The 12,972-nt window shown below is 46.2% G+C and overlaps 1 protein-coding gene across 1 annotated transcript; it reads right to left on the bottom strand.

Moving 5' to 3' along the window:
• Positions 1 to 226: 226 nt before the first annotated feature.
• DUSP7 (dual specificity phosphatase 7) lies at positions 227 to 12,180 on the bottom strand. The gene is made up of 3 exons (XM_083488899.1): positions 11,141 to 12,180; positions 6,717 to 7,145; positions 227 to 2,770 (listed from the first exon to the last, which is right to left on the bottom strand). The coding sequence occupies exons 1-3, from the start codon at positions 11,553 to 11,555 to the stop codon at positions 2,463 to 2,465; spliced, it is 1,152 nt and encodes a 383-aa protein (XP_083345025.1). The 5' UTR covers positions 11,556 to 12,180; the 3' UTR covers positions 227 to 2,462.
• Positions 12,181 to 12,972: the final 792 nt, after the last annotated feature.

Here is a 12,972-nt window from a genome sequence, read left to right as displayed (position 1 = left end):
GAGGTCAAGTCTTTCAGAATGGTTCTTTATGCTTTTTTTGGTTTAATCCAGCCCCTTTCCCCCCAGACTTTCACCACAGGACTGTCAAAATTATAAACGGCGCGTGTAACCAAATGCCATGCAAACACCAATCAGCAAACACCGGTCACGGTCGAAGCAGTGTATTAAAGGCAAAAGGAATAAAGAGGCAGAAAGCCAGAGTGGCATTTGTGACACAGAGACATGGTTTTAAAGAAAAAATAATATTTATTTGCAATATAAACAAAGTCCCAATATTGGGTTCAGGATATATAGGGTCACACATTTTTCCTTCATAAACACAGAAAGCAAAACTGTCCCTCGCTAACAAATTCTCATTTATACGAAGAGGATGCATCTTTCTTTTATCTTTCTTTATTTTAAAAAAGACCACCATTGGCACAGGAAGCCTTTATACAAACCAGCTTAACAAGATACAGATGCACTGTCTAAATCCCTGAAAAAATAAAAATTCCTCCTTGAGGTAAGATTCAGTTAGGAGATTCCGCATTTGCTTGCTCATCCACACACAAAGCACTCCACGCTTCCTGCCCCGATGACCCAGCAACCCCAACATTGCTAACATAAAAAAGGAACAAAAACAAACAAAACCACCAACAACAAAAAAGACAAAAATCATTCCGATATTCTGGTAATGTTTCTTTAAAAAATAAAATACACGCACACACGCACACATACCAGTTCTGTGATGCAACAGCATTAAAACATTCTTCCACATAGAGATTTATTTATTTTTTGAGGGGGGGAGTATAAAAACTGAATATTTTGAGGGGGGGGACTCCGTGGCTTTTAAAAAGTTACTTTGAGAGTGAAAGTGGAAAGGGAGATGAGAAGAAGGGAGGGGCTACATTGCAGGCAACGAAGTTTTCCCATGCCCGTCATGCCCTCTTCCTGGGGGTGGGGGAAATAAGCACCACTTCTCCCTCTTCCAGTATAATACATTAGTGAGAAATATAAACAAGTCTTCTTGTTGTAGAAGGCACAGCAAAGAAGTTACCCAGGAAAAAAGTTCACCAGAGAGCTAAAGAAAAAATCCACGTTTCCATGCCCCTTTTCTAAACAGCATAATTCCATGCCCTCCTGTGGTTCATATGAGAGTTGTCCACTGGTTACGCACCAAAATGTCTCTGCTCTGCTCAAGTCTTTTAAAATAGCAGAATCAGCTGATTCTTCTCACACCTCTCAGCTCCGCTCCTCCCTACACACACACACATACAAATTCACACACAAATTCACACACACAGAGACACAGAATTAAGTGCGCTGGATAAATGCCAACATCATTGAAAGTATTTTCATTGCTTCAGAAACTGGAATGATTTCAGGCCAGCTGGGTGATGTTAACAGTCATAATAGGCTGCGCAGAGCAGCTAAGAGCCTCGAAACATGCCTCTACCAGCTCGGATGGAGGAGACGCAGGGAGCATCAAACTGGGGCCAGAGGGCAACCGGTGTAGGGTAGGGGCGAGTTGTTTTTTTGGCAAAAGGTGGTGTTTTTAAGAAAGCACAATGGCGCTTAGTCACCTTGGCTGATTCAGTGCAGAAGAGATTGTGAATGTGGGCATGGCAGAGAGTGGTATTATCACCAACTGGCCCTCACAAGTCATGAAAACGCCAACCGGATGCTAACAAGCAGCAGCAACAGGTGCCCTCCTCTCTCTCTCTCTCTCTCTCTCTCTCTTTCTCTCTCTCTCTCTCGCTCCCAAGTACCCAGTAACATGCCAGAATATATCAAGGCTTTACAAAGTGTGCAAAATGCATTTGGTCAATAGAAACATTTTGATTTTTTCCCCCTCGTCTTTTATCTAAAAACATGAACTCGAACAAGAACAGAATAAAATACTGGTTTTGCAACCTTGTCTGTACAAACTGTCAGGTACATACATATTTAAAAAGAGCTTGAACCCAAGAAGGAGTAAAGATTACCTCCTTTTCTTTAAAAAAAAAAAGTAAACTGGGTTTTAAAACAACAGTCTCAGGCCAACACTTATTGATCAAAGGTTGCCAAGTGCATGAGTCTCCTTTGCTTTCCACACTGAGCAAACACACACAAGTCGTTCTTAACGTGTGCGTGTGTAATACATGTATGTGTGTGTTTGCATGTGTGTGTGCGATGTGTATCATGTCAGTCTCTACACACCCAGGAAAGCAGCTATTGCCAGTAACAGCTGTGTTCAGAATGCCAGGCCATCCCCCACATTAAGTAACTCTGATAAGGTAACTCCTCCAAACCCATTTTGATTTAGCATCAAAATACTAATAAATGGCACAAGCCTTTTCAGTAAAGCAGCAATTCAGACAGCTCTGCTTGGAGAAACCAGTTCTTTCAAGGCTGGCTGGAAAGACTTTCCGCTTAATGGATTTGAAATGCTCAAAGAGAAGCGATTCAAGGCTTTGGGGGGTGTCCCCCAGAGAAAATCCACTTCATGTAGACTCCAAAGTGTTCAGTGGAAACAAGTTGTGATTGGTTGGAGTGGTGAAGTAGAGCTGTTCGGTGGGGGAGCGGTTGTCACATGGGCTGTTGAGCCCCAAAGTCCTTTCAAAGTCCAGGAGCTGGCCCATGAAGTTAAAGTTTGGAGAAATGTTGGACTTTTTCCTTTTTACAAAGTCATAGGCATCATTGAGAGACAAGTTGAGCTTTTGCATTAAATAGGCAACAGTTACCGTTACAGACCTGCTGATGCCGGCTAGGCAGTGAACCAGAATGCCACATTTCTTAGAACGGGCCTCATCTGAAAGAGACAAAAAAGGGAGAGGTTGAATCGGCTGGACCTCAAGAAGCTGCCTCTCTTTAAACCAGGGCGAGATGGAAGCCCACATCAAACAGCTTATGTCAATTATTGCAACGGATTTGTTATTCATCATCATCATCATAATACATGGATTTCAATATCCACATATTGCTGGATAACTGCTAGTTTTCACCCACAATTCTTTGTATTTCCTCACAACTATATGCTTTCCTCAAGTCTCACATGATGACTAGTTGCAATCAGCACTGTGTAGTCAGAACAGTTTACAAATATTAGCTCATTAAATCTTGGCACATAAAGATGATGTAAGCATGGAAGTGTCATAAAACAAAGAAGATAAGGAAGCAAGTCTCTTGAGGAAGGAAGACAGAATTGTAGTTCTGTCTCTGGAGTTCCCTGACTCTTCTTAAGACGTAGTTCAGGCCATTCTCGCTTCAAATTTAATTCTGGTATTAAGCAACAGCTAGGTGCCCAGCTGCAACTCGTCAAACTTGGCAGCACTGACATGTGTCAAAATACAACCACTAAGGCCAAATGTGCTAACTTTTTGAGGTCCCTTTTATTTTCGGAATCAGCTGCAGATGCTGCTGAAAAACTGAAATTTGCTAAATAGTTGCGGGGCGGTTTTTTTGGAAGCAATATAGCAGCAGAGCTCGACACACAAAGTTATCATCAATTAATAATTATATTCAAGCAGACGGCAGCAGGGAAAGGAAGGTGAGATGCTGTTTAGTGGCAGACACAAACAGCTTTCACAAGCTAAAAATACTACCGGTGACTGGCTGCAGCATGTATTTAAGGTGCATGCCTACACCTAACTGACACTGGCCAGTGTCTCTTCCCACAGCAGTCAGTTTGAGGCTGCAATCCTATGTTTGTTTCTCTGGGGTTAAACCCCGCTGAACTCAGAAGGACTTACACACACACACACACACACCCCACTGCACAGTGAATATGCATGTTGACCCATAACAAAGGCCACACAGCCCTAAAGCACATTTATGCAGAACTACATTCCACTGATGCCAAAGAGACTTACTTCAAAAGTACATGTTAAGGCTTGGCTGTTAAGCCCGGAAAAGTTTACAGCCTAACTACCTTAGCCAGAGACGGAAAGATGAGATAGCCAATGATAGCAGGGAAATAAAGAATGAACAAGTTTGACTTCTTAGCCCGCATTATTGTACAAGTCACGAAGCAGTGCCAGGTGACAAGGACTGCTTTAACACAGCCTCTTTTCAAGCAAAATAAATTTCCCTGAGGTCTTCTGGTGTCCTATGTGAACACTGGTTCTTTCCCCCTCTATTTAGTCTTATAGTGAATGAATGAGGTAAGCATTTCCTGTCATAAAAACCAAAGCAGAGTGTGGTTTTCACAGAAAGGATGTTTTTTTGACTGAGCCGGTGTCTAAATACCTTGCTCCCCTCACATGCCTTTAAGCAAAAGCAAAATGATCTACTGATAAGAGCAATAGAAGAAATAGACTTTTTCATATTGAGGTTTTGGGGCAGTACAAACCAACTAAGCTTGTACTTTTCCCCAGAGTATACTGGTTTAGAGAACACAGAACAGAAGCAAGCAACTTTAGCAGCACTGAGGTTTTCAAGCCTACAGTGCAGTCAAGCAGACCAGCACTTGTCCACTATCTCAATGAAACAGCTCTCTGGTTTGTATCCAATTAAGTCATATTTGCAGTACACCTACTAAAATCAGTGGACAAGCAGGTTTAGTCATGACTAACTTTAGTTCAATGATTTCAGTGGGTGTATTCTGAGTAGTGGGTGTGCATTCTGACATAGCCAGAAACAAACTCCTGGACTGTTGTATTTTCAACTTTAGGGCACACAACTTTGTTAGGTAAATATGAGCCATTACCGGGCAGCCATATATCTATTCCTGCATCACAATAACAATTCTGGAAAGCTAGAACAATCCTAGAAAGGATCCATTTGGACACTGTGTTTCCAAGCACAATTCAAAATGAAATGCCAATAACGTCCTACATACTTCTTGAGACCAATGTGGGCATTAAAAAAACAAAACCCAATAAAAATGTCAATAAAAATGTTATTTCTCTGGTGCTGAAGAGACAGTAAAGTTTTCTCCCTGGGGAGAATACTACAAAGGCAGGGTGCCACAACTGAAAAGACTCTTTTTCCAATTGTCATCTGCCTCACCTTAGAAGCCAAGTGCATTGAAAGAAGGACTTCTGAAGATGACACTTGTGAACAGGCATGTTCATATCAGAGAAGGCACTCCCTAAATGACTGTGTTTTTATCTTGCTCATTCTTGCCATATTAATTGGCTGAATTTAAATTATTTAGATGTGCCCATTCTCATAGCATCTGTGAGCTGCCATGGAAGCAGAAAAACTGAGGGGCAGGATCCAAAGTTTTAAATAAAGTAAGTTTTAGGTCCTTTAGGGGTTATGATCAGCATAGGGATTTTCTCCCCAAATAGCAATCATAAACCCCTGTTCCGGGTCTAGCTACTTCACACATGCACACCCATCATTTTACGACTTCAGCAGCCAGAGGGAATTTGAACGAGTTTCTAACACAGAACTTTCATCTTTGTTCACATGTTTAGCTTTATCTTTAGGAATCAAGGAACATACACAACATGAGCAAAACAGCTCTTTCTTTTTCTCAGTGGTTTTCTAAATGTGTCCCATTAAATCTTGAGGTTCACAATGATGTGAAGACTACGAATGGCAGGCATCTTTCTCTGAAAGGCAGATTGCCCAGTTCTACTGATCTTCCCCTGCCATCTCCTGGAGCAGGTAAGTGGTGTGTGCCCCCCAAGGCAAGGATGGAGAGTTTCTGGCCCTTCAGATGTTTTGGACTACCAACCACCACCATCCCCATCCATTGGCCATGCTAGCTGGAATCAAGCAGTGTCTGGCAGGCCAGCCATTCCCCATCTTTGTCCTAGGGAAAGGTGTCAGAAGGAGTGGTTTGCCAGGTGAGGCAGAGCTGCTGCAGCATCACTGTCGCTCACTGAGAAGGGAGAGGCAGGGGTGGGATTGCAGATGCTCAGGTTCCACCCACCCACAGCCTCACTGCCCCCTCACTGCCTGGCAACGCTGCCAGTAGACTATTGCTGCAGCTCGCCTCCAATGGGTAAGTGGATCCTGGTTCTCAGGTGGTGCATGGTGATGGTGGAGGCCAATGGGCAATACTCCCTGTGTACGCACTGCAGAACATGTCTGTAAGCATTTGCTGCACACTGGGGGTTCCACAACAGATGCTTACCAGATACCTCCTTGTGAAAAGTCTTTCCCCAAAGTCTAAAGCTTAAAAATGCCTGCTTTATCTACTTCCCAAAACACAAAGGAGCTTTCAAAAAGGTATTCCGTTTTCAAAGTTATTGGACCCTCAAATTTACTCATAACAGCATAAACAGCATGAATAGGAAACCAGGGACATATAGTATCATAACATTTAAACAAAAATAGACCATTTACAGGGCAACCCTACATGTGTCTACTTAGCCAGAATCCCCAGGGACTTCAATGGAACCAACTCCCAGGTAAGAGTTTACAAGATTTCAGCCTCAAAACACCAGCATGTAGCTTATTAAACAACATTTAAAATATCTGCAATGGAACTTAGTTTCGTGGCAAATATAATGCCCACAAAGGTGGAAATTATAATTTAAAGCCCCAGACAAAAAACAAACCATCTTTAAAACTGTTCCACCACAGCCAACTGAAGCAAAGCTTTTTGACTTTGAAGTAAAGTCTGAAGTAGGGAAAATCAGTGTCTGACACGGGAACAATCACTAGCTACCAAAATTAGGAGGTGTAGCATGTATTGCATGGAACCTAACAGTGAGCAGGTACTGAACCCCCAGGACTAGTTATGGAAAACTACTGATTGCTAAAGGGGCTGGTCCGCCGAGAACAGGATGTCCAACACCTACCAATGAAAGCAATGGCCTCGGGAAAGAATTGGGAGAGATTCTGACTCCAGTGATCCGAGATGGGAATCTGTTTGTACTTGAATTCTCCGTCGTGCTCAAACATGTTGGGGAGGTTGGGAGTAACGTTCAGGATGTACTTGATGCCGTATTTGCCCAAGACATCCAAGTTGGTGGAATCTTTGGCACAACCCAGGTACAAATAGGGAAGAATCTGGACAGGAAAGGCCGGCTGGTTATTTGGGACCGGGCTCCCATCGGATTCCGTGGCACTGCTAGGCTCCCTGTCCGATTCCCCATCCGAACAATCGGAGCTGATCCTCAGGCCTCCCAGACCAAGGACCGATGTAGGAGGAGAGTTGGTAGGAGATGAAGTGTCAAGATTGGTTTCACAATGCTCCGAGTATTCTGTCTGAAATTTGTTGAATCCACCTGCAGAGGCGAAAAGAAGGCGCACTTTAATATCACTTGCATCCTAAAGCTACCAATACCTGAATACTTATTCATTACCAGGAAAAGCCACATATTTTAGCCATCTGTTTCCTCCTTAGCTAAACGCACCCTGAAAAGTCCATTTACCTAAATTCTTTGCTTCAAGCGTATGGTCTGAATTAGGCCCAGATTGGTAGCATGCTGCTCTGTGTACAGTCACATGGGGAGGAAAGGCAATGTCTCCTAGCATCGCATCCTGTGCGAGGCGAAGGATAGCTCAGTTGGTTAGAGTGTGGTGCTGATAATGTCAAGGTTGCAGGTTTGATCCCTGTATGGGACAGCTGCATATTCCTGCACTGTAGGGGTTTGGACTAAATGATCCTCAGGGTCCCTTCCAACTCTACAATTCCAACCAAGGGCTCAAAAAAGCACAGGCACTGCCATCCCATACATGCCTACTCAGAAGTAAGTCCCACTGGGTTTCATGGGACTTACTTCTTAGCAGGTGCCCAGTTTTCGCACCCTCCTCTTCAGTGGTAATTACAGTTGCCAGCTCACCACAGCACAAGCCTAGCCTGTTCATGTGTGACTTTACACAGCAATTTAATATCCGGGAAGCAGCCAGTGAAAGTTTTCATAGCATGGAGATGTTTTAGGAACTGCTAACGCCTGCAGACCAAGGTGCTGTTGAAGCACAGAAGCAGGGGCTCAGGGAAAAAGTTGGCAGCCCCAACAGAAGTGCCAAGACAGCAGGAAATTTCAGGTGACTGCTGCAGTTTTCACTTGATCACACATCAGTTACACTCGTATTACTGAAATGTGCTGTATGGTTCCACCTTTTCGTTTTGCCATGCCAGGAAAATGCTCTGAGGTGAGAAATCTGTGCCTCAGTGTAATCTTTCAAGATGTAATGAGGATTACATGACGAAATGTTCGTCAGTTTAAAAACCAATTCCTGAATATCAGAAAACTAGACTATCAGGGAGAAGAGCAAGCTTCAACCTTCTCCCAGACATTTAGCATTCTACATGTAGGGTTGTTGCTGCTTTGCTGTTGCTGCTGCTGTTTTTTGCTAAGGGGAGGCATTCAATCATGAAAAAAACCACTTCACCTATAGTCTGAAGCAATTAAATCCACAAAAACTAGTATCTGACTACCTGCTTCTTAAGGAGGAGTATTCTAAGCACATATTTAACATATGCCATGCATGCTTGACTTGAGAAAGAAAAAAGTGGGTGGCAATATTAACATTTAATAAAATTATAGAAATGATGCCTGCCGATTTTCTTCTCCCACCCCCTCCCCCAGAGGGCTCCTGCGCATTTAAGATGAGCAGAAAATCAGCAGCTGCCACTTTCCAGCATGAAAATGCAGTGACAAGAAAAGCTTCACCTGTTGAATAACTAACTGCCTGTCATGTAAATGGCTAAAAGCATAGGGGCGCTGTTGGGCGGCAGGGATGGGTAGGTGTGCATGTGACAAGTCTCACAGCAACTCGGCTTGAAAACAAAAGTTCATTCCCAAGCAATGAAAACTTCATTAAGGAGAGCCGGTTCAAATAGAAGGCATTGTAAGATCTAGTCTCAAAGATATTGCTCAATATGTAGGGAAGGTATTAAGATATGCTGGGGCCAGCGAGGGTGAGGAAGAGACAGGAACAGAAGTTTCCTTTTTCAAAATTATAGAGTGTTTGGCCACTTCCCGCTTATCACTTGGAACAGCAGCACAGCTGGAGAGCTCAGAAAACAACCCGTCACCGAGTTGAGCAACTTGCTCCAATATTGTTTAAGTAAACTCAAGGATCTATTGAATGTGCAAGTAAAGGTCAGGAGTAAAACCATTCCTTCTAATCATTTCTCTTTTGGCGCCCCTTTCCGACAGAGCAATTAGACAAGAAGAAATTTAATTTGCTCCTTCATGTACGTTAAGGAGGCATTTAGCAGTCATTACGTGGATCTGATAAACAGTGTCATTACGAAAAGTCTCCTGGAAATTCCAGGGGCTTGGCAGAGTTGTGGCAAGGTCACTGAACAGCATACACATCCCCTGCCATATTCATTCATGAAGGGAAGAGAGGGAGAGGGAGAGAGAGTAGGTTCCCTTTTTTCCCCTCCTCAAGGAGAAAGACAATATGGAGAAGCCATTTTGGAATTTTAATTGGAAACATTTCCCACTGAGGCCCCAGAAAAAAAAGCGAAGCGAAGGGAAAGCAGCAGCAGCTTAACTCCTCCTTTTCTCCATTGCATGCGAGTTTAAAGGAACTAGGGGGGAGTTAAGAAAGGAGGGAAATGCCAGGAGTACAGAATTCAGTTTAAATAACGCTGAACACTCATGAGAACTTTTTAGGATATTGAGAAAGGAATGGGAAGCACCAGTGCATTTCTCTCCTCAAGAGAAGCTGAAGAAGTTAACATGGCAGCATGAGTTCAGCTACTAAAAAGAACCCTGAAACCTATAATAGGAAAGAAGAGGATCCAGAATCCCCAATAACAGTTTCATCCTCCTTCCTCTGCGCCTCACATATACTGCCCTCCTACCATCAGAAATCCCGTAATCAATCTACCAGTCTATCCATCCGCCTTGTTGCAAGTGACAATATTGATTTGGTGTTGCCTACTGTTCCTGCCTCAATCCTGCCGCCCAGTGACCACAGCAGTGTTGTGGTGCGTGTGTGTGTGTGTATTTTGGGGGAAGCAAAGTTATTATCATCATCCTGGTAGGCTCACTCAGAATGACTGTTTTGACTGCTTCTTCGCAATGCCCCTTTTTTTGGGGGGGGGGGATCTCCTAAGAGATCTGAATGGAGACTTTATAGTGAACTAATATCTCAATTCAAAATGCACTTCATTCAGAGATTGAGAGGCATAACAGAAGCATGGCGCAGAATGGCACCAGAGAACTAATTTAATTCAACCCATTGCCCAAAGGCAAGCACATCCAATCAGTCAATCCTTCACCAGAAACACACACACACACACATCAGGAAGCACTGCTAAAGCACCTGGATCTAGTCTCAATGCACAAATTCAAACTTGGGGAGGGGGGTGCATATGATCAATACACCCACCCCTCTCACAGATTAGTTGTGGTTACTGGCCTCAAATAACCGCATGTCATGAAAGAAGTCTTTTAGGGGAGATTGCTGCCACTGTGTGAGAAGTTAGACCCACCATCCCCTTATTTAATTTTCTTCGTCTGTATAGAGGAGATCTCCTAAAGGGCAACTAAGGAGGGAGTGAGGATCATAGATCCACACCAGGTCGGTGGACAAGGTGGGAAAACTAGGGATGGTGGTCAGAAAGAGGGAGGAGGGACTATTCCAAAACAGATGCTCACAAACCGGATTTCAGAATGAAGAGGCATGGAGGAGTCACTCGGTGAATAAACCCATTCTGCCCCATTCATAGATATAGAAGAATCGGGCAGGAATAAGACCTTCGGGAGGGAATAGTGTCTCCCACGCGAGAGATTTGTACCGCGCGGGGAGGGAGGGCGGCCGGCCGGGCGGCGGGAAGAGGTGCAACAAGAAGGGGAATCCGAGTGTTCAGCGGCCAATATCTGCCCGTATTCGGCACATGAAACCATTTTGAAAGGCGAAAGAGCAAGAGCACAATCCTTCGCCAAAACGAGAAAGCTATAATCGCCTTTAAAGGGTGGGAAAAGTGCAACAGCAGACCAGAAGTTTCCTTCCATTATTATCCCTGATTTCTTAAGGGCGGCATTCCCAAAACACACTACAACGGGAGGCGAATCCTCAGGAACTACGGAAGGAAAAAAAGCTGCGATCCGGATCCAGTCTGCATGGTGGTGAGAGATTAGGGGTGGGGGTGGGATTGCTGTTAGGCGGGAACCACGCCGGTCGCTCCGATGGGGGGGGTGCTGCTAGCTAGCAGACCAGAGGTATCAGGGTGGGGAGCTTCCCCGCGCTGCTCAAATCGATCCGACCCCTGCCCGTCTTCCTGCCAGCCCCGTCCACAGTCCCGCGCCCCCGGTACCTTTCAGGTAGAACGCCTTGCAGCCGTCGTCGCGCAGCTTCTGCAGCAGGAGCCCGAGGACGGAGCTGGGGGCGCCGCTGTCCTGCTGCCACTCGGCCGTGGCCTCGTCGTAGAGCAGGACGGTGTCCGCCTTGCAGCGCTTGGCGAAGCGCTCCTTGTCCTCGTTGTTGGGGATGATGGAGCGGATGGGCAGGTTGCCCTTCTTGAGGCGCCGGAGCATCAGGCTCGGGATGGCCAGGTTGATGGCGGTCTCGATGTGCGACGACTCGAAGAGCTCGTGCGGGCGGCAGTCGAGCAGCAGCAGCGAGCTGCCCCCGCTCGACTCCAGCTCCTCCTGCAGCCACTCCGCGCTCTTCCACGGCATCGCCGCAGCCATGGGAGCCCGCGGGGTGCTGCCCCAGATGTGATTTTTCATGAGGATCGCAAGGGAGGGGGGGAAGGGTGGGGGAGGGCAAAATCGCGGGGGGGGGAGCGGTGGAGGAGAGCGGCCGCGCGTGGAAAACAAATCACTGGCGCGGTGCGGGGGGGGGGGGAGAGGGAGCGAGGAATGCCCTCTGAAGCCTGCTGTCCAAATCACCGAAGAAGCAAAAGAGTTAGTTTCAAAAAAAATATGATCGTTGTTTTAAAGGGAGGGAGAGAGAGAGAGAGAGATCCGGCCAAGGAGCCCGCGCTGCTTTGGAGATCCAAGCGCTCCAAGCGGATCGGCGTCCGCGTTCCCCTCGGTTTCCTCGCCCGCAGCAGAGAGACGTTTCCTTCCACTTGCAGGAGCAGAAGGCGGGAGGGAGCGGGGGAGAAGAGCCTGGCTCTGCTCGTGCTTCTGGGATGGGGGAGGCGAGGAAGGCGCTGGCCAGGCTCTCGGGGCTGCTGCTCCTCCTCCTCCCCGGGAAAGGCTGCTTTCACTTGGTTCGGTTTAAGGCGCTGCTGCTGCTGCTGCTGTTGCTGCTAGAAGCGCCGCGTCGCCCCGCTCGCTCCATCGCGGGCTCAGCCTGACAGCCTCAATTAAAAAGGGGCTTCGCCATCGGATCGGCGTGTCATGCTCTGGGAGGCGGGACTCGGCGCAGAGGGAGGGGCCAGCGGGGCGGAGAGGCCCGCCTTAAAGGGAAAGCGGCGCTCTTGCGCTCGGGCAGATGGCTACAAATGTCCACTTGCAAGTTGCAACTAGCCGGCCAAGACGTGTGTCGCGCCCCCGGTCTCCCTGACTCGGCATCCTTAGAAGCTCGCTTCTTTCTTGCTCCGTTCTCCAGTGTGTGTGTGCCAAGTTTATTTAAATGATGCTGAAATAGGAAGCCCCGTTGAGCTCCGTGAAATTTGCCTCTGGGAATAAAGGGGGGCTGTGGAATGGGGGGCGGACGGCGGACCCATAGGATCTCACTCACATCTGGTCCAAGGAGCGCCTGCAATCGATTCCACCAGAAGGGAATGCTTTTCTTTTTCCTTACATTTGTTTAGAATAGTTCAAAGCCCCTGAAAAGTCCCTAGCCTCCCTTTAAAAGAAGGAATAAGAAGGGATCGTGGCTGAACCACGTAAAGTGTTCCTACCTTAATGCAACAGTGTTTATAGACTAGTTGTTATCACTCAGAAAGGGAGAATCATAATAATAATACTTGTGGGCAGGGGAAAGAAAAAAAGTATTCAGTCCCTAGTCCTAGAGACATTTCAACGCCACCGCTTCAGCTTCAAGTGATTTATGACAACAACCAGCCTCCCCACATCAATAGACTGGGGCTGCTGTGAGGTTTCTTTTTCATGTGATTTGAGGACTAGTACCATGAGCCAACTCCGCCAGAGATTATCATGATTGCCTCTGTGGGACCAATAGTAGGGTTCCGTC

The sequence above is a fragment of the Podarcis liolepis genome, assembly GCF_965112155.1.
Source record: "Podarcis liolepis genome assembly, chromosome: 2".
NCBI lineage: Eukaryota > Metazoa > Chordata > Lepidosauria > Squamata > Lacertidae > Podarcis > Podarcis liolepis.
The sequence above is the reverse complement of the archived record's forward strand: the minus strand, read 5'-3'. Positions and strand labels throughout refer to the sequence as shown.